Below are 15950 nucleotides of genomic sequence, written 5' to 3'. Positions count from 1 at the left end.
CCTTTGGAGGAAGCTCATTTCCGCCGCTTGTACCCGCGATCTCGTTCTTTCGGTCACTACCCACAGCTCGTGGCCCTAGGTAAGGGTAGGGGCGTATAGTATTTATTTTAGTTCTATTTTCTTCTCTGTTCTGCAACTCATACAGACCTCATTAAAAGAGACTGAAGGCTAAAAGGCTCCAGAGTGTCGCTTAGTGCATTCTGCAACAGGTTATAAAGAAACCATCCATCTGTTTTCATAATCGCTTGCTGTCAGTGTGAAATTCCCATTAACCTCTGCCCTAACGGTTATAGTTTTCAAGTACCAGCAGCTTTTCAGAGGTTGATTAACCTGCAAAATATGCCTGAAACAGATGCCGAATGACCTGCCTGCTGATTTTATTCAGTGCTGTCTTACAGAGCTAAACCAAGCGTGTTTTAGATGCAGGACTTAGTGATGCAGCAGGTTAAAGGACATGTCTTTGACAGACGGTCATTCCTGGATTTATAGTTAACTACAGTATATTAAAAAGATTTGGATTTGCTCACCATTCAGCATCAGCATTATTTTAATTTAGGCTAAAGATCATTTTCTATCATTATATATGATCCCAGTACGACTGCTTTTGGCCTTATGACTTTCATCCTCTCAGTTTCAATTGTTTTTTTGTTTAGTTTTTTAATGTTACTTCCAACCACCTAGGTTTTATTTTGATTGCATTATAAAATCTCCACAGTGAAACGTACCTTTCTCAAACTCTGCACACGAAGCAACAAAAAGCACATTATTTAAATACCAATAAGATTTAATTGCTACAATTACATTTATACAGAAACAAACACACACTTGGTGTTAACTATACATAACGCCATATTACCTATGGGGCATGTTCAAAATTTACACCACTTATTTAAGAGCTGAGGAAACCTTTTTACAGGATTTGGTATCGACTGTTTTTAGTGATACCTGTGTCAGTTACCGAGCCGAGATGTGGGGTCACAGAAAAGTCAGAGGTCAAAGTTATATAAAGTCTCTTGAATCCAGGCTCTGCTTACATGAAAAGCTGCCAAGCTGTATGACAGAAGAATGACACACTACATTTAAAAAAAGCAACACAAAGTTTTTTTTATATGGTAATGTGCTGCCAGAGCAAGTTCAGCGTGCCGTAGGATTGATTGAGCTCCACTGCAGTGATCAAAGAGCATTCTTCAAAAATATATTCCCTCATTTGGTTGAGACAAAACGAAACCTGCCACTGCTTTACGGCTATACACAATTCACATGATCTTACTTTTGAATAATTAATCACGATCCCTCGTGTCCTGTGTGGACAGAGGCGGTGTCATCCAGTAGGACAGAAACGTTTCATCGTAGCATGAAAGCGATCGCTCAGATCAACTTTGCATCGATTTCCAACAAGGTTTCCATCCAAAGGGGTCAAGTGAATCCAAACCATGTCACAACAGCACAATAACAACATCAAAGCCACTCGATCCTCTAACTGTAGATGTGGGGAAGTCAGGTTTTTCCTTTTAATTTGCCACCTGGCATTATGAACTCAAAAGAAAACATTTCTGTGCTCCTCCCTTCCCTTCCTCATCAGCTGCAGGAGAAGACATGCACAAATGTGTTGTGCATTTTTGGTTAGCTGTACAAACATTACAACATTTGAGTTATTGAAGCTCAATCAGTCAGCAGAGCTAAAGACTTGACTTCAGACATAAACCTAAGGGAACGTATGATAACACAAAGTGACTCCGCGTGCATCAAGATTCAGTTTAACCAACACAATAAGACTGCCGCCTCTGAACATTAGAACTGCCACTCTGCAGAGCGCATCCCGTAGCCTCTTTCAGTTTCTCCTCACTTTCGCCGTTTCCTTCTCCGTCAACTCCTCCTCAGCCTCCTCTTTACGAGGTACGTGAATGTTTGTTCTGTCAGAAACTGTCCCGAGCATCTTAGCGCTGTGCTCCAGCGCCTTCGCTCGCAGCGCAGCAATACTGTTCTCCCTCAGTTCCTCTTTAGAAATCGGTGAACCGGTGTCTTTATTCTGCTTCGGCTTATCCTCCTCTATCACTTTATCCACCAATTTCTCTTGTGCCGGTGAAGCTGGTGGCGGTGTCAGGCTGTGGGCTTTTCCTGGAGACGTGTGGATATTTTCAAGAGACTTCTTGTGCATACCTGGACAGGAAAACAGTATTTTTTTAAAGAAGAGAACGGAGAAGTCACAGATGAAAGAGCTTTCCTGTTGTGATTATTTCTGTGAGTTTAACGAACGTACTGAGATGTTTGACAGTGAAGTAAAAAAAAAAGGAGCGTTAAGGAATGATCCATACATAGGGGATAGATTGGCAAATAGAACCTATTATTCAATTAGAGTTACGTAACTGATTTAAACTAATCAATTGACATGAGGTGAGAGAGGAGATCTGGTCTAATCTGCCCTGATGAAGTAGGATTATCACTGTATTGACTTCTACCTTTTTAATGAGATGCTGAGGCTTTTATTGGCTCCTGATTTCAGGCAAGCTAACCCCTGTCCTCGTAGGACACAACTCAATCTCAAACACAGTCCACAAATATATAGGGTTTTTTTTTCTTTTTGCATCAAGAGACTTTTTTTGGACAGATAACTTAAAGGCGGATTCAACCAAAATAAAAGAAGATTGTTTTAATTGTTTAGCATTTGATTTATCAGTCAAAGAAAGGAGAGTGTTAGCAGATTTCTGCAAAATGTGCTTCTGATGTGTATTTTTTTAAATGCATATCAAATGATGGAGGATGATTCATAATTAATAAGAGTTGTGAGGGAGGCGATTGACATGTAGTACCCATGGGACTCACCCAGTAACCACGGCGCGTAAGAGTCTGTGCTGCCCTCCTTGGCTGACTTGAGGATGGACTCGGGCAGCGGGATGGAATGGCGGACCATGGCTCCATACAGGCCGTACTCTGCCATCACACTGCTGCGCCCCCAGCACTTCTCCCTTTTTCTCCATTTGGCCCGACGGTTTTGAAACCACACCTGGACAGATAATTTTAAGTGGTGAGGATGTTTTATGTAATCCCTGAGATTTTTTTTAAATGTAAAATTACAAAAAATTCTGTTAGCTTATCACACAGACTTTTCTCTATTTATTCAATGGAAATGTTTGATGGATTTTTATTCTGGTTTTTAATAATAATGGATTGGATTTATATAGCACTTTTCAAGGCACCCAAAGCCCTTTACAGTGCCACTATTCATTCACTATCACATTCACACACTGGTGGAGGCAAGCTACAGTTGTAGCCACAGCTGCCCTGTAAGAAATTTCACGCTCATGTGTCCTGACGAACAAGGACCTAAAGTGACTCTGGCTGAACAGCTGGAATATGTGTGTCTATGTTAGCTCTTGAAACCAGTTTTCTTAGCTAGCCTCTGCTAAACTAATCAGGAGATTGACTAGTGACTGTCAGATATAACAACTGTGCACATCATACATTTCTAGACTAGACGTTAAAATACAGGGCCTTTCTGTCATTTCATGGTTTATCTATTACTTATTTACGTTGTTATAGTATGAATGGTCTCAGAGGAGGTCTTTTTCAGTAGGAAAAGCTGTAAAACGTATGAAAATAGAGTTAAAAGTCTAAAGTTTATGTCCTTCACATATTTCTTTGGCGGGCTGATTCTAGCCCCTGGCCCTTATGTTTGGCACCCCTGTTATAAAGGCTGTTTATGCATGTGGGAGCAGAACATGTGATATCAGAAGTGGAAAATATTGTCTAGCATGCAATTAACATGTGTGTGATATGGAAACACATTTGGAGACATTCTGCAGAAATGACAAATATTGTTGCACAATGGAAAATTCTGAAGCTCTGAAAAAAATTTAAAGAGTCATTTTCCTTTAATTTCAACGTTTTGCAGCTTTTTGAACTCCTTATAATACAATTCACGTCAGAGTGCAGTAATATTTTATTTGTTGCACTGGGATATGACTGGTAGATTGGAATGAGGCTTAAAAAACATCTTCTTAAAAATGTTTTCTTTTGCACATGCACGTGTTGCACAGTATGAGTCTGAACACACAAACTGGACTTTAATTTTCAGTACAAATGTGTTGAGCCCGTGCATGCTTATCCTGTGTGTGTGTGTGTTTCTGTTTCAGGTGCCTAAATTGATTTCCACCAGGCCAGACCGTGTAATCATCTCAGCCTGCTTGTGAATATGGATGAGGAAAACAGGGGGGAAAAATGAGCATCCTAAAATGGCCGTGGATGCAGGATGAGATTGTAAGAAATGGTGTGTGGAGTGCGTGTGCCAGTGTGTGTGTGGACATGAGCATGCGTGTGTGTGTGCGTGCATGCGTTTTGCAGACCTGGAATTAAAAACGATGAAAGCTGGGTCTGGAAAGCTATTCAGGTAGATGTGACGATAACCTCCATCTCATAAAAAGATGGGCCCCAGATGAGCAATCATGCTTTTTGACAGCAGCAGTGTGAGTGTGCATGACAGCGTGTGTGTCTTTGCTTCCTGCGAGGTGACCCGAGGGGGGCAAAGAGGCTGATTGAAAAATAAGTTAATTTCCAGGCCTGGTCGATGGGAGACAGGCGCTCAAATATCACGGGAAATTAAAATGCTCGTAGCAGCCGGGCACTGGCCCCTGCTCAGCCGCTGACCTCTGCTAATTAATTTCTATGTAGTTATCATTTCATTTCAGGGCTGCGGCCTGCCTCTCCCAGGAAGAGACGTGATAAGTTCTCCTCTATTAACTAATTACAGTGTGAAGGTGAAGTGCCTGCTAATGTGAAGACCTTGTGAAGATGATGATGGAGCAGGTGACTGCTGGCTCTATCTGTCTGCTATAGTGACAGAAGATGTCACCTCTGAGGTAGTGTTCATATTGCACCAAATAGCTGAATCACCTGCCCACATTTTGATGTCAAAGACATCAAGATGTTAGCTGATGAAAACATCTTCATGTGGAAAATATAAGATATCAGATTGTGGATTTCTGCTTTCATGCAGAGACATGATCCCACCTGTATTCTGTCTTCTGGTAGCTCAGTCTTCATGGAGAGCATTTCTCTGGCATAGACGTCTGGATAGTGAGCCTCATTAAAAGCTTTCTCCAGCTCCTCCAGCTGATAGGATGTGAAAATTGTTCTGCAGGAAAAATAAAAGACCAAAAACGATTGGATGCCTTTTTAGTCTTTTTAAAATCAATCATGCTTTCAGTCTGATTAGTTATCAGTGATGATGGCTTTTCTTGTGCCTGTTCATTCATTTCACCTGGTTTTTATTTTTCAGGAAATATCTTTTTATGAAAAAATATCATAATAAAGTATTTTATTATTTTTAGTTGATATCAGCTTAGTTACATTTTTAATGTAGGCACCACTTAAAGCAGAAAATGGTGACTTCAGATTTAATCACCTATAAATATGAATATATCTTGTGTCTTGTGAATAAATACAAATACAGAAAAAAACAAAACGAAAATAAAAATATATATCCTTCATATTTTTATAAAGAAAAAAGCAACAAGAACACGTTAAAAAGAAAAGTCAAAAAGAAAATCCAGAAGGAAATCAGAAAAATCTCCTTATTCTTACGCCAAATACGGCATTAAATAAAACACCGTAAGCTCACGTGAGCTTCACCGATCATATATGACAGTCACTGTGTCTTGAAGGCCAAACCGACAAATAACGACCTAATATTTCTTTCGGGTTTTTTTTTGTTTGTTTGTTTTGTTTTTACCTGTGTCGTCTTTTCTTTCGTTTCTTGCTCTGACCCATAGAGGATTTGGAGAATTTCTGATCGCCGGAGGAGCTCATATCATCAGAATCTGTGGATGATTTTAAAGGTTAAAGGTTAAAAAATATTATTACTGATAACAATACTACTACTACTGCTACTACTAATAATAATAATTAGAATAACAAACTGGAGCCGATTATTTATTTAAATTATCATATTCATCTTCTTTGATGACAAATGATAAATAAATATAAAAACAACACAGATATTATAATGGAAAATTGAAAATGTGTCACATCACACCTGGAATAAAAAAAAAAACCACAGCCATGTTAAAAAAAAACTATTTTATGAATAATTTAATAATTTAATAAATATAAATACAAAGGCCTTTTCCGTTCGACCCTAACTTGCGCATTTTCAACACAACTTCTCGTTTCTTCTTTTTCTCATTTGCTTTTAGTGAGACATTTTTTCCCTGTTGCCTCACGTTGGTTCGGGGATTTGACATGACATTTTAATCTTCACATAAACTTAAATATTACAAACACTCCGACTGACTGAAACTATCCTCGTGTTTCAGCGACATGAAGTCTCACCGGAGCTGGTGGAGTGCTGCGCGTCCATTTCAGAGTCCACGCGCGTTGTCCTGTGCAGCGGCTGCAGGTGCACATTTTGCGCCTCTGACAGCACCTCCAGAAAAGCAGGCTGGCTGTAAAACGAGTGTATGCTCTCTGGTCGCAATAAGCTTACGCCGACCCCGAGGCCTCCATGTCCCAGGGCTGACCTGGCGGCCAGAATGTGCGCCCTGTGCGGCAGAGCTTCCAGCGGTCGCCTCGGTGCCGCCGGCGGCTCTATGTTTAGGCCGAGCAGCTCCTGGATCCCAAAGCCGGTGCGCCGCTGCGCAGTGGGGGCCATCTTCCAGGTTGCAGGCGGCTGTTGGTGGGCTCCCCCGTGGCTCACGCAAGTCTGTGAAGCTGATTTCTGTTTATTCTCTGAGTCTGAATGCACTGCTCCCTCCTCCCCCGTCATGATCCCACTTTTTGTTCCGCTCCCTCCAAAAAAAAGAAAAGAAAGAAAAAAAGCTAGAGTCCCCGGTGCAGTCCGCAATGTGACTCTCTCTCTTTATCTCCACTGCTCTTTTTATTCAACAGGCGGCAGCCAATCACAAGAGAGGAGAGACTGCATACTAAGTTTGTGGTTGCTCCGGAGCTTTATTATCGCACATACGGAATATATTTTCATGGATTTTCTGTAAAACAGCTACTAGCCTGGTGATGATCAATCACTACTACAGTTTAAGGAGCTGCTTTATAGACCCTCATCGGAAAAACTTTGGGTTTGAAATGACAGCGTATACTCTTTTCCCCTGTCTTACATCGAGAATAAGGCTTACTTTCACTGCAGCTCTTGGCATTTCTATGTGTGATCATCTGATCCGACTGATTGAGTTTAAACAGCCGGATTAACCCATCAAGTCCAGGAAATCAGCATCAAACGATGTCAGTATTGAAAATTACTGGCAAAATAACTAAATAACAAACAAAGAAAACAAGAATATATATGAATATAATTTAATGTAACTTAAACCTGGATAAAATTGTGCTTCTACCCTCTTTAATAAGCCCGATATTTGTGTTTGTTTTCTTAGAACAATAAGGGTATTATGAAGGCCCTAAAAGCTGTATTAATCGATAAACACTACATTTCACAAAGGAGGCCATAATTAGTTAATTCGTCCGTTAAAGACGCGAAATAATCATGCTATGAAATAGTTGTTCTGACGTGCAAATTCATCTTAATAACAGCCATGCTTTCTCATGAATTATGCCAATAATAAATAGAGGGACCAATTCTCTTTGATATAAAGAACAAAAGGAAGGAAAAAAGGAAATCTTTCATAGGTCAAATTTAAGGAAGGGCTCATACACTCACATCTGGTCAACACCTCCTATCAATTAATCAATTAATTCATCTCCTTCTCTGATTGATCCGTTAGCAGCTCCAAGCGTCCCACATAACTCACACGGTGATTTGCATATTCTAATTAGGGTTGCGCACTAAACGTTTTGTCTTTGGTAGCGGTCTGCGCATCTGTTGATAGGTTATTAAGCCTCCCCTCCCCTCCCCTTTTTTTCTTCTGTGGAGAGCCACATGATAAAGAATACACTGTCCCAGTTCGGGGGTATTTAGGACACACCCGGATGGCAATTATAAACGAGACAAACAGCGGACCAAACGGCAGCGCACAATACAGCAACAGATTGTTTCCCAACAACACCCACCCAAGTGTCTTTTTTTTTTTTTTTAGCTTGAGGTCTGATATCACAAACCCGCGGCTGAAAGGTTGCGCAGTGTTTCAGTGGGTTAATCCGATTTCAAAAGTGAGAGCAAACGGAAGAGGTCTTCAGGATGTCAGGGGAAATCTTCTGCAGCTTCCCTTCATTTGTCATAGAATAAACCTCAGATCAAATCCAAAGCCAGTGAGTTGTGAAATGGAATGAAAATAGTCCCGTTTCCCCCTCTTTTCCCTCCTCGAACCTAATCTGCTCTAATCAGCTATTAATCAATTATTGCCGGGTTTCAATCGTTCGGAGATAATTTGAGGCACACTTTCGGACATCTGGGCGGACAATTACGCAGAGGAGAGTTTATGGAGATGAGTGGACGCGTTGCGGAGATGCGGTATTGTCAATGGGACATGTGGTGATGAATAAATAAATAAATAGGTGGTTCCTGTGGGACTGTTTGGCACCAGAGCGTCAGGCAGTCAACCCCAGGTTTGCTGTCGGTTATTGTTGGTTGGTTGGTAATGGGTAATGTGATCTCGAGATGTGGCATCAACCCGATCAAGCCGATTATTGGCTCACTGTCGTCGCCCAGAGCGTCAGGTTTTAACGCTGCGCGTCACCCTGCAACCTAAGAGAAAAGCCTGATAATATCAGGACTCTGCACTACATCACATTTTTATTTAGTTTGAGGCACAATGTTTAAAATTTTTAAAATGACCCAAATATCTTAAAAAAGTTGGGAGAGAAGAGAACAGTGAAAATGAGATTACCTTCAGGGACTTCAGGGACAATTTATTAGAGTGAATAAAGAGATCAATGCCATACCAAATAGCCATGGTAATAAGGTTTCTCTCTCTCTCTTTCACACACACACACACACACACACACACACACACACACACACACACACACACACACACACACACACACACACACACACAGCAGATAGACAGACATTTGTTGTATCATTACAGTACATCTCTAATTGATTCAAAAAGAGAAATAAGACACATGGAAAAAAAACTTAAAAGTAGTTTGGAATAAACCTGCAAGCAGATTAAGTGTTATGACGAAATTATTATTATTTTTTGACGTTGTTTGGTCCAAAAAAATAAAAAATTATTATTATTATTATTATTATTATTATTATTATTTTGTATTCTTCTCTGATATTAATTTGTTCTGTTATTTTAAATAATTTTAGTTGTGTTACAATAATATCAAATTTTTTAAAAGAATTAAAAAAAAAGATGTTTCCCACCTTATGTGCCACAATCTGGGTTAAAATACTGGCATTCTCACCAATTTAATTACAAAATGTGAAACAAACTGCATGGCAGGCCTCATCTTACTGTCATTAACAAGGTTGATAAGCCAATTAAAAAAAGAACATTCCTAAATAATGAGTCAAAATCTGTTTTGTGATATCTTTATACCTCTATGTAAATGTTCACAAACATGCAAAAAACACTCACTAACGCATGGAAGCTGTTTTCCAGCACTGATAAATGGATAAATTGTTATTTTTTCATATTAACATGTAGCACACAGACTGCTATTTAGCTGACACTCGCTGAAAAAGGAGAGAATAAATGAGGCATTTTGAGTGATAGATTTTATAGTTGTTATCATCCAGACAGCATGCTGAAAAGAAAAGAAAAGAAAAAAGAAAAGAAAGAGAAGGTAGAAGATGAGAGAAACTTTAGTTGAGTACAGGGAGACACTGACACAGACAAATGTCTGCTTTCTAGCAACAGAGTGGCATATACTACTGTTCTAATAATTTAATGCTATGCAAATGTTTTATTACATTATGTTCTCAAATTATAGTACTGAAATGTTTTTTTTTACTCTTTGTAGTTTAATATCCCATTTTATTTGAACCCTTCGTATCTCAAAAAATGTGCAACAACTGATGTTTGATAAAACTTTAGGGCCAGAATAAATACATTTTATTATATCAATACAACACAAAATTATCAAAAAGAAACTGCATGAACATAGTTTAATGTTACACAAAGGGTTTTCCTCAGTGTCCCAATTGACTAACTAAAAAGTGTCCCAGTTTACTTGACAGTTTAGTTGACTGCACACTGTTACTTGTAATCCCTTCAAATGTAGTTTGTTTTCTATTTCTGTATATCCGATCCCTGAAAGGACTAAAGCAATAATATGCTGTAATTCTACTGAGATAATTTTGCAGACACTAATTAAATCTGTGAAAATATCCATGTACAATGACAAGTAATGATTTGGTTATAAATAAAAGTCAGGACTGAATGTTGTTGGGTGACATGCAAAAATTTACTGTAATTTATATATATAAATATCAGGCATGGTTTGTTTTGTCATGTTAGAGTTTCATCTGCCCCTGTCTGATCTTTGTCTATGTTTGAGACTCCCGAAATGGCTCTACTAATCTAGCTAATTGCCATTTCCCAGAGCTTGGCATTTAAGAAGAGGAGCTGGGTCACCAAACAGCCGTTGATCAAAACATCCCATTAGAGCAAAGAAGACAAAAAAGCTCTCACAGTCCTAACAATGTGGCACCAGTGCATCAACAGTTTGCTCTGTGGGCACAAAGCATTAATTAGGGCAATAACTTTATGCCATTGCCATTCTATAGTCTCCATTTCTGAATGAGTGCATCTATTTACGCTCTGAAGTTTGTCGGGGACTTGCCGAGTGTGCCGCATTCCCCTGTTGCATGTGCAGATGTGTTATTGGCGTAATGAGGAAAACACTATGAGAAACGTGGGAGAGACCCCCCCCCAACGCCAAAAGTTTCTCGACAAAATAACATTACACATTGTGGCTGCTCCTAACAAGAATTGACATAATTACTTGGGCCCATTTCTTGTCTAATTAGCACATGTCCACAGTAGACAGGGACTAGCAGTTAGGCAGGTGAAGGGAACTAGACAGGCATGGCAGCAGCAGCAGCAGCAGCACAAAAAGGGGCCCATTTAGTGTAATTAGGTGAGACAATGCCCCTGACTGTTTTCAGCTATGGCAGTGGCTCAAAACTGGGGGCAAACCGGCAAGCGGACGCCCCGTGAGCTGCATCGCCCCAAGACCCTAATAAGCCCCTAATTGTCTTTTTGTGATTCACATGGGCAGCACCAGCAGACATGAAGACAGCCTATTCCTGGTTTCCTGTGGAGAGTGTGGTGCCTGGCCCAAGGAGAGCCTGCAAACGTCTCTCAGGGAACTCCAGACAGACATTCATTTCATTTTAGCAGTAACATAGATGCTGAAAATAATGAAAATCCCAAATAGAGTTACATTTTTACCATTCTGATAAATATCAAGGATTATTTTAAATCTTGTGAGTAAAGTGCAAGAAATTCAACACTTGCAGACATTTAAAAAATTGAAACATAGAAAAGAACAAATAAAACTCTTGCCAGTACAGCCCATGACAAATAGTATAGTATTCCAATATGTTTCAAGTTAGAGTCTTATTATGAAGTATCCAAATTTCTGCTGATCTCGTCTGTAATTGGAGTTAAAAGAGCTGTAAAGGTTGCTGATGGGAGGATCCACTCTTCTAATATTTATCTTCTGTTTTTACATGACCACACAGTGTAAATACAGTATCAAACATTACAGTCAAGCTCCTCTAGTACCAGTGACAACACTTTATAGCAGAAAAACCTAATGATAGCTAATTGTAAAAAGATAGTATGCTCTCTGCCATTGTTAAGATTTTGCATATCAGGATGTATAAAATCTCACCTGGTCTTTACCCGGCCTTGTAATGATTTAAATACACCTCATCATTATTTATTTAACAAAAGCAGTGTGTGAAATTCTATAGAACCACATTTAGCAGTAATAACATGAGTGTTTGTTTTCTCTGTGACTTTATCAGTCTGTCATATCATTGTGGAGAAATTATGGACCACTCTTCTTTACATGTCCATCAGTGGTCTTTTATCCATTGTTGTATAAGAATTGTAAACTTTACATTTTAAATCTAATGTAGATTTTGGTAAAACATTTTTTTCTGTTTCCAGAGCTCAGTTTGTTATGTTGGTGGGCAGAAGGTGTCATTTTTACATTTCTGAGGGTACTTGCTTGTAAATCTTTCCTGTTTGTTGATTATACAGCATTTTACACCAATTCTAGGTCCTATTCGCTCTCTTTTTTTCTAGCAATCAATGAAGCCTTGGCTCATAAGCAGCTGGGCTCTACAGGCTGCATTTCAACACTGTAGGATGAGCCTGTTTAAACACTCACAGCCTCACAGACTGGTCCATATGTTTGAGGCCTCTTCTAATGGCAGCTGGTTCTCAGAAGATTCAATATTCCATAATATGTTCTCCCTATGATCATCCGCAGTCAAGGCCCAGCTCAGAGGGACATCAGCTTGATGTGCCCTCACTCCTTTAATTAGCTGTCAATTAGTGCAAATGAATCAACTGTTCGCCTAATTAAGCAATGCCACCAGGCAGCTCCCGTATACAGGCCATTGTGTGAGCAGCATGAGAAATCCACAGCTAGCAAACTCATTTTGGATCACGAGTGCAACTTAACGATCGCACTGACAAACCGCGTTCATCGAGCTGGGAGTGTGAGCGGTGTTTGTCTGGTCAGGGTAAAGGTCAGTGTGTTAGTGTGATCAGGCAAATCTTACCCGTATACCTTTTTGTCTTTAATGTCAGTTTATATGTGCCAAACACATATATGCAAAATGATCCGATTTCCTTATTTGCAGCACACTGACAGATTCACAAACATAAATACTATAAAACACTATCTCATGAGCACTCAGCTATTTAAACACAAACTATATTGCCAAGTTCACAAAACATGTAAGTCAGTATTCGCACTGATGTTGGCAATAAGATACCTTTTCTTCATATCAAGTGTAGATGTTTTTAGTCTTTCTAACAATTAAATCAATAAAATAGTCACACTTTTGGGTCATCTTCTCCACCGTCTCCTTTTAGCCTCCTGATTCGCATGAATGACCATTAATTAACATAGTTGCTATTTCAAAGCCACTAGAATATTATTTTATTATGCAGACCACATATTTCCTTTACAGCTGGAGTGGAAATGTAATTTCCTCAAACGTCTGTTCACCCATTTATTTTTACATTTATTTATTTTATTACTGTGACATGCCTCTTCTTATGAACGTTTCCCATAATTAAATAAAAATACTGGCAACACCATTAACCGAATCCAAGTTCAGACATTGTGTGCTTACAAGTGAGTTCAGAGGTCACTGAATTAAATAAGTTATAAGGCTGCAGAGCCATAGGTGCGCTTGCATCATTATCATTTATTTTGGCACTTTGTAATACAGCTGCCAACTTGTGGTTTGATTTCTCTCCATTTACCATTAAATTAATTTGAATTCAGGATGCGCAGAAGACAAATCATACTTTAAGATCCTTTCATTTAATGAGGACCTTTGAGGCACTTTGGAGGAAAGAACAAACAATAATTCCCTTTCTTACATCATAAATATTTAGCATTTTAAGTGCTACAAGCTATATCATAGAGTATCTTTCATTCATTATGTCATTATCCGTTACTTATCCAGGTGAAAAGACTGATTGAGATTTAAATCTCATTTCCAAGAGAGAGCCGGCCAACCTAACATACCCTCTTGCATAATGATTATAGGAGGAGATATCTTCCCAAGGTGTGAGCTGTAGCATGTTTAGACTTGAAGTGTTCCTTTTTTCCATTTAAAAGATCACAAGGTCACAAGCATTACCTGTATTAAATACACTAAATCAAACACAGTGATAAATACTTAAATGTCATCTACACGTGTGTATATAAGTGCAGAGCATTTATGCATCCCCTTAAGGTTATAAAACACCCCAGAAATCACCTTAGTGTTAAAACAAGACACATGTATTAACTTGAGAGCATTACAGAGAATCTATGCACATGTTATTAGTCTTACATCTTCATTTTGTCTGCACGCGTATGCCGATAATCGCATTTAATGGATGCACGCTGTTTAGAGGCTTGTGAACAGTCCAGCTATGTTTCCTCTCTCCCTTCTTCCACCAGCCTCTCTGGACCATTACAGGCTGTAATTGTTATTTAATGGATTAAACATTCATCCTCTCTGCGCAAAGTCCGCAGAGAGCATCACCATGTTCACACAGCTAAACATGCCTCATCAGACACACACACACGCACACACACGCACACGCACACACACACACACACACACCACCACCACCACCACCACAGCAACACTCATTTGACAGCAGTGTTTGTGCTTAAAATTCAATTACCCACTTATTGATAGCTCTCTGGGGTGCAAAGGAAGTGGACAACATGGTGCTGGTGGAAGTGTGGATGATTTCCCAGGAGGCCTCAAGCTCCTCTGCACATCTCCAGCTGGATCTATTTCATGGCTTTACTCATCAGCGGCAGAAGCAGATGGAGCATAAGCAGCAGTCATACACCTGCACACACCAGCGCACGCAGACACAGAGACTGGGGCTGTAACACTCACACACACATACATACACACACACACAGTGGAAACACAAGTCATTTATTACAGTCCATTCTAACAGTGAAAGCATGATAAGACATTTGCTGAATTTTCAGGAGAGAACAAAACAAAACAAATTCTTCATAAAGATTAATTAAGTATATAAACAGTCATTTCATGTCTTTGACACCATATAAATCCACACAATTTTAATCTGGATTAAATTAGTGTTAGTTTATGTGTTAGTTCGTTTAGTTTATCCTCGTCCTGTGTAAAAGAAATAATTTATTTCCCTAAATTTATGATTTTGCATGAGGACACTCATCCATTCCTTTTTGCTTCTGGTCTTGCACACTGATTGTCTTTCTTTTTTTTCTGCTGGCAATATTCTTGTAATTCTTTTTAACATAGTCTTTGTGACAGCATACAGGTAAAACACAAATATTTTTCAGCATTACTAGTAGCTCCCATCAACTGTGTCTGAAGCCATGCCAGTATTTGACATGCTGATTTTATTTTTTCCACCTCTGCTTTTCCAACTGGGACAAATTAAAAAAGCGTTGTTTTTACAGTACTATTCCAAATTCTTGAATCCCTCCTCATGTCCAAAATTGAAAAGTTGCCTTTTGCCCTGTTCTCTGTCAAGATGATCCACACTGCTCCAATGACGTTGAGGCTGAGAGACTGTGGAGCCAAATCCATGAGTAAAGTGCTCAGTTGTGTGTTTTTTCTATCCAGGTATGCTTTTACTACAATCAATGTGTGTTTGGGATCATTGGCATCCTGAAAAATGACATGGAAATCAGACACTTTCCAGATGGCATTACGTGGTCAATCAAACTCTGACAGTACTTTTCTGCATTTATAATTCCATCAGTTGTGGAGATCCCCAACACCAGTGGCTCAAACTGTCACTTTGCATGGTATTTACAGAAATACACAGGCAGTGTGTAGTCTAACAGCACAAAACCTAAAATAAGGATAAATAACAATCAAACAGTTATTTAACAGACCTGACGCCACTCATTTTCAGTTCAGTTCTTGTATAATTTAGCATACCTCATCCTTTCACCCTTATTTCCTTTCCTTAAGAATGGCTTCTTGACAGCCACCCTTCCACTGAGGCCATTGCTGATGAGACTTCAGTGAACAGTAGATGATCAACTGAAGGTCCAGATGTGGTTCTCAAGTCTTGTGTCAGGTTAGGTGGATTTTGTGTGTGCAGAACACTGGTTCTTCTCTTGAGTTATGGACCTTTTTTTGTACCTTAATGATTCATAGATGAGAGCTAACAAATAAAAAAAAACATATATCTGACATGCATTGAAAATAAGTAAAAAAGCAGCCAATGGCCAAACAAAGACCTTCACAAGTCCTGTAGAACTACTACTCAAAACAACTTTTTAAAAAAATACGAGAAAATCCGGCTCCTTGGAAGAAAAATTCAAATAAAGGC

The 15950-nt window shown here is 39.2% G+C and overlaps 1 protein-coding gene across 1 annotated transcript; it reads right to left on the bottom strand.

The window, feature by feature from the left end:
• Positions 1–783: 783 nt before the first annotated feature.
• Positions 784–6861, bottom strand: LOC309688529 (visual system homeobox 2-like). Its single transcript, XM_082504316.1, has 5 exons — positions 6328–6861; positions 5729–5816; positions 5008–5131; positions 2824–3004; positions 784–2160 (listed from the first exon to the last, which is right to left on the bottom strand). Exons 1-5 carry the CDS (start codon positions 6758–6760, stop codon positions 1832–1834), a joined length of 1155 nt encoding a protein of 384 aa, XP_082360442.1. The 5' UTR covers positions 6761–6861; the 3' UTR covers positions 784–1831.
• Positions 6862–15950: the final 9089 nt, after the last annotated feature.

This window comes from Aulonocara stuartgranti (genome assembly GCF_965226115.1).
Source record: "Aulonocara stuartgranti genome assembly, chromosome: 15".
NCBI classification, from domain to species: Eukaryota; Metazoa; Chordata; class Actinopteri; order Cichliformes; family Cichlidae; genus Aulonocara; species Aulonocara stuartgranti.
This window is presented reverse-complemented; position numbering and strand designations above follow the sequence as displayed.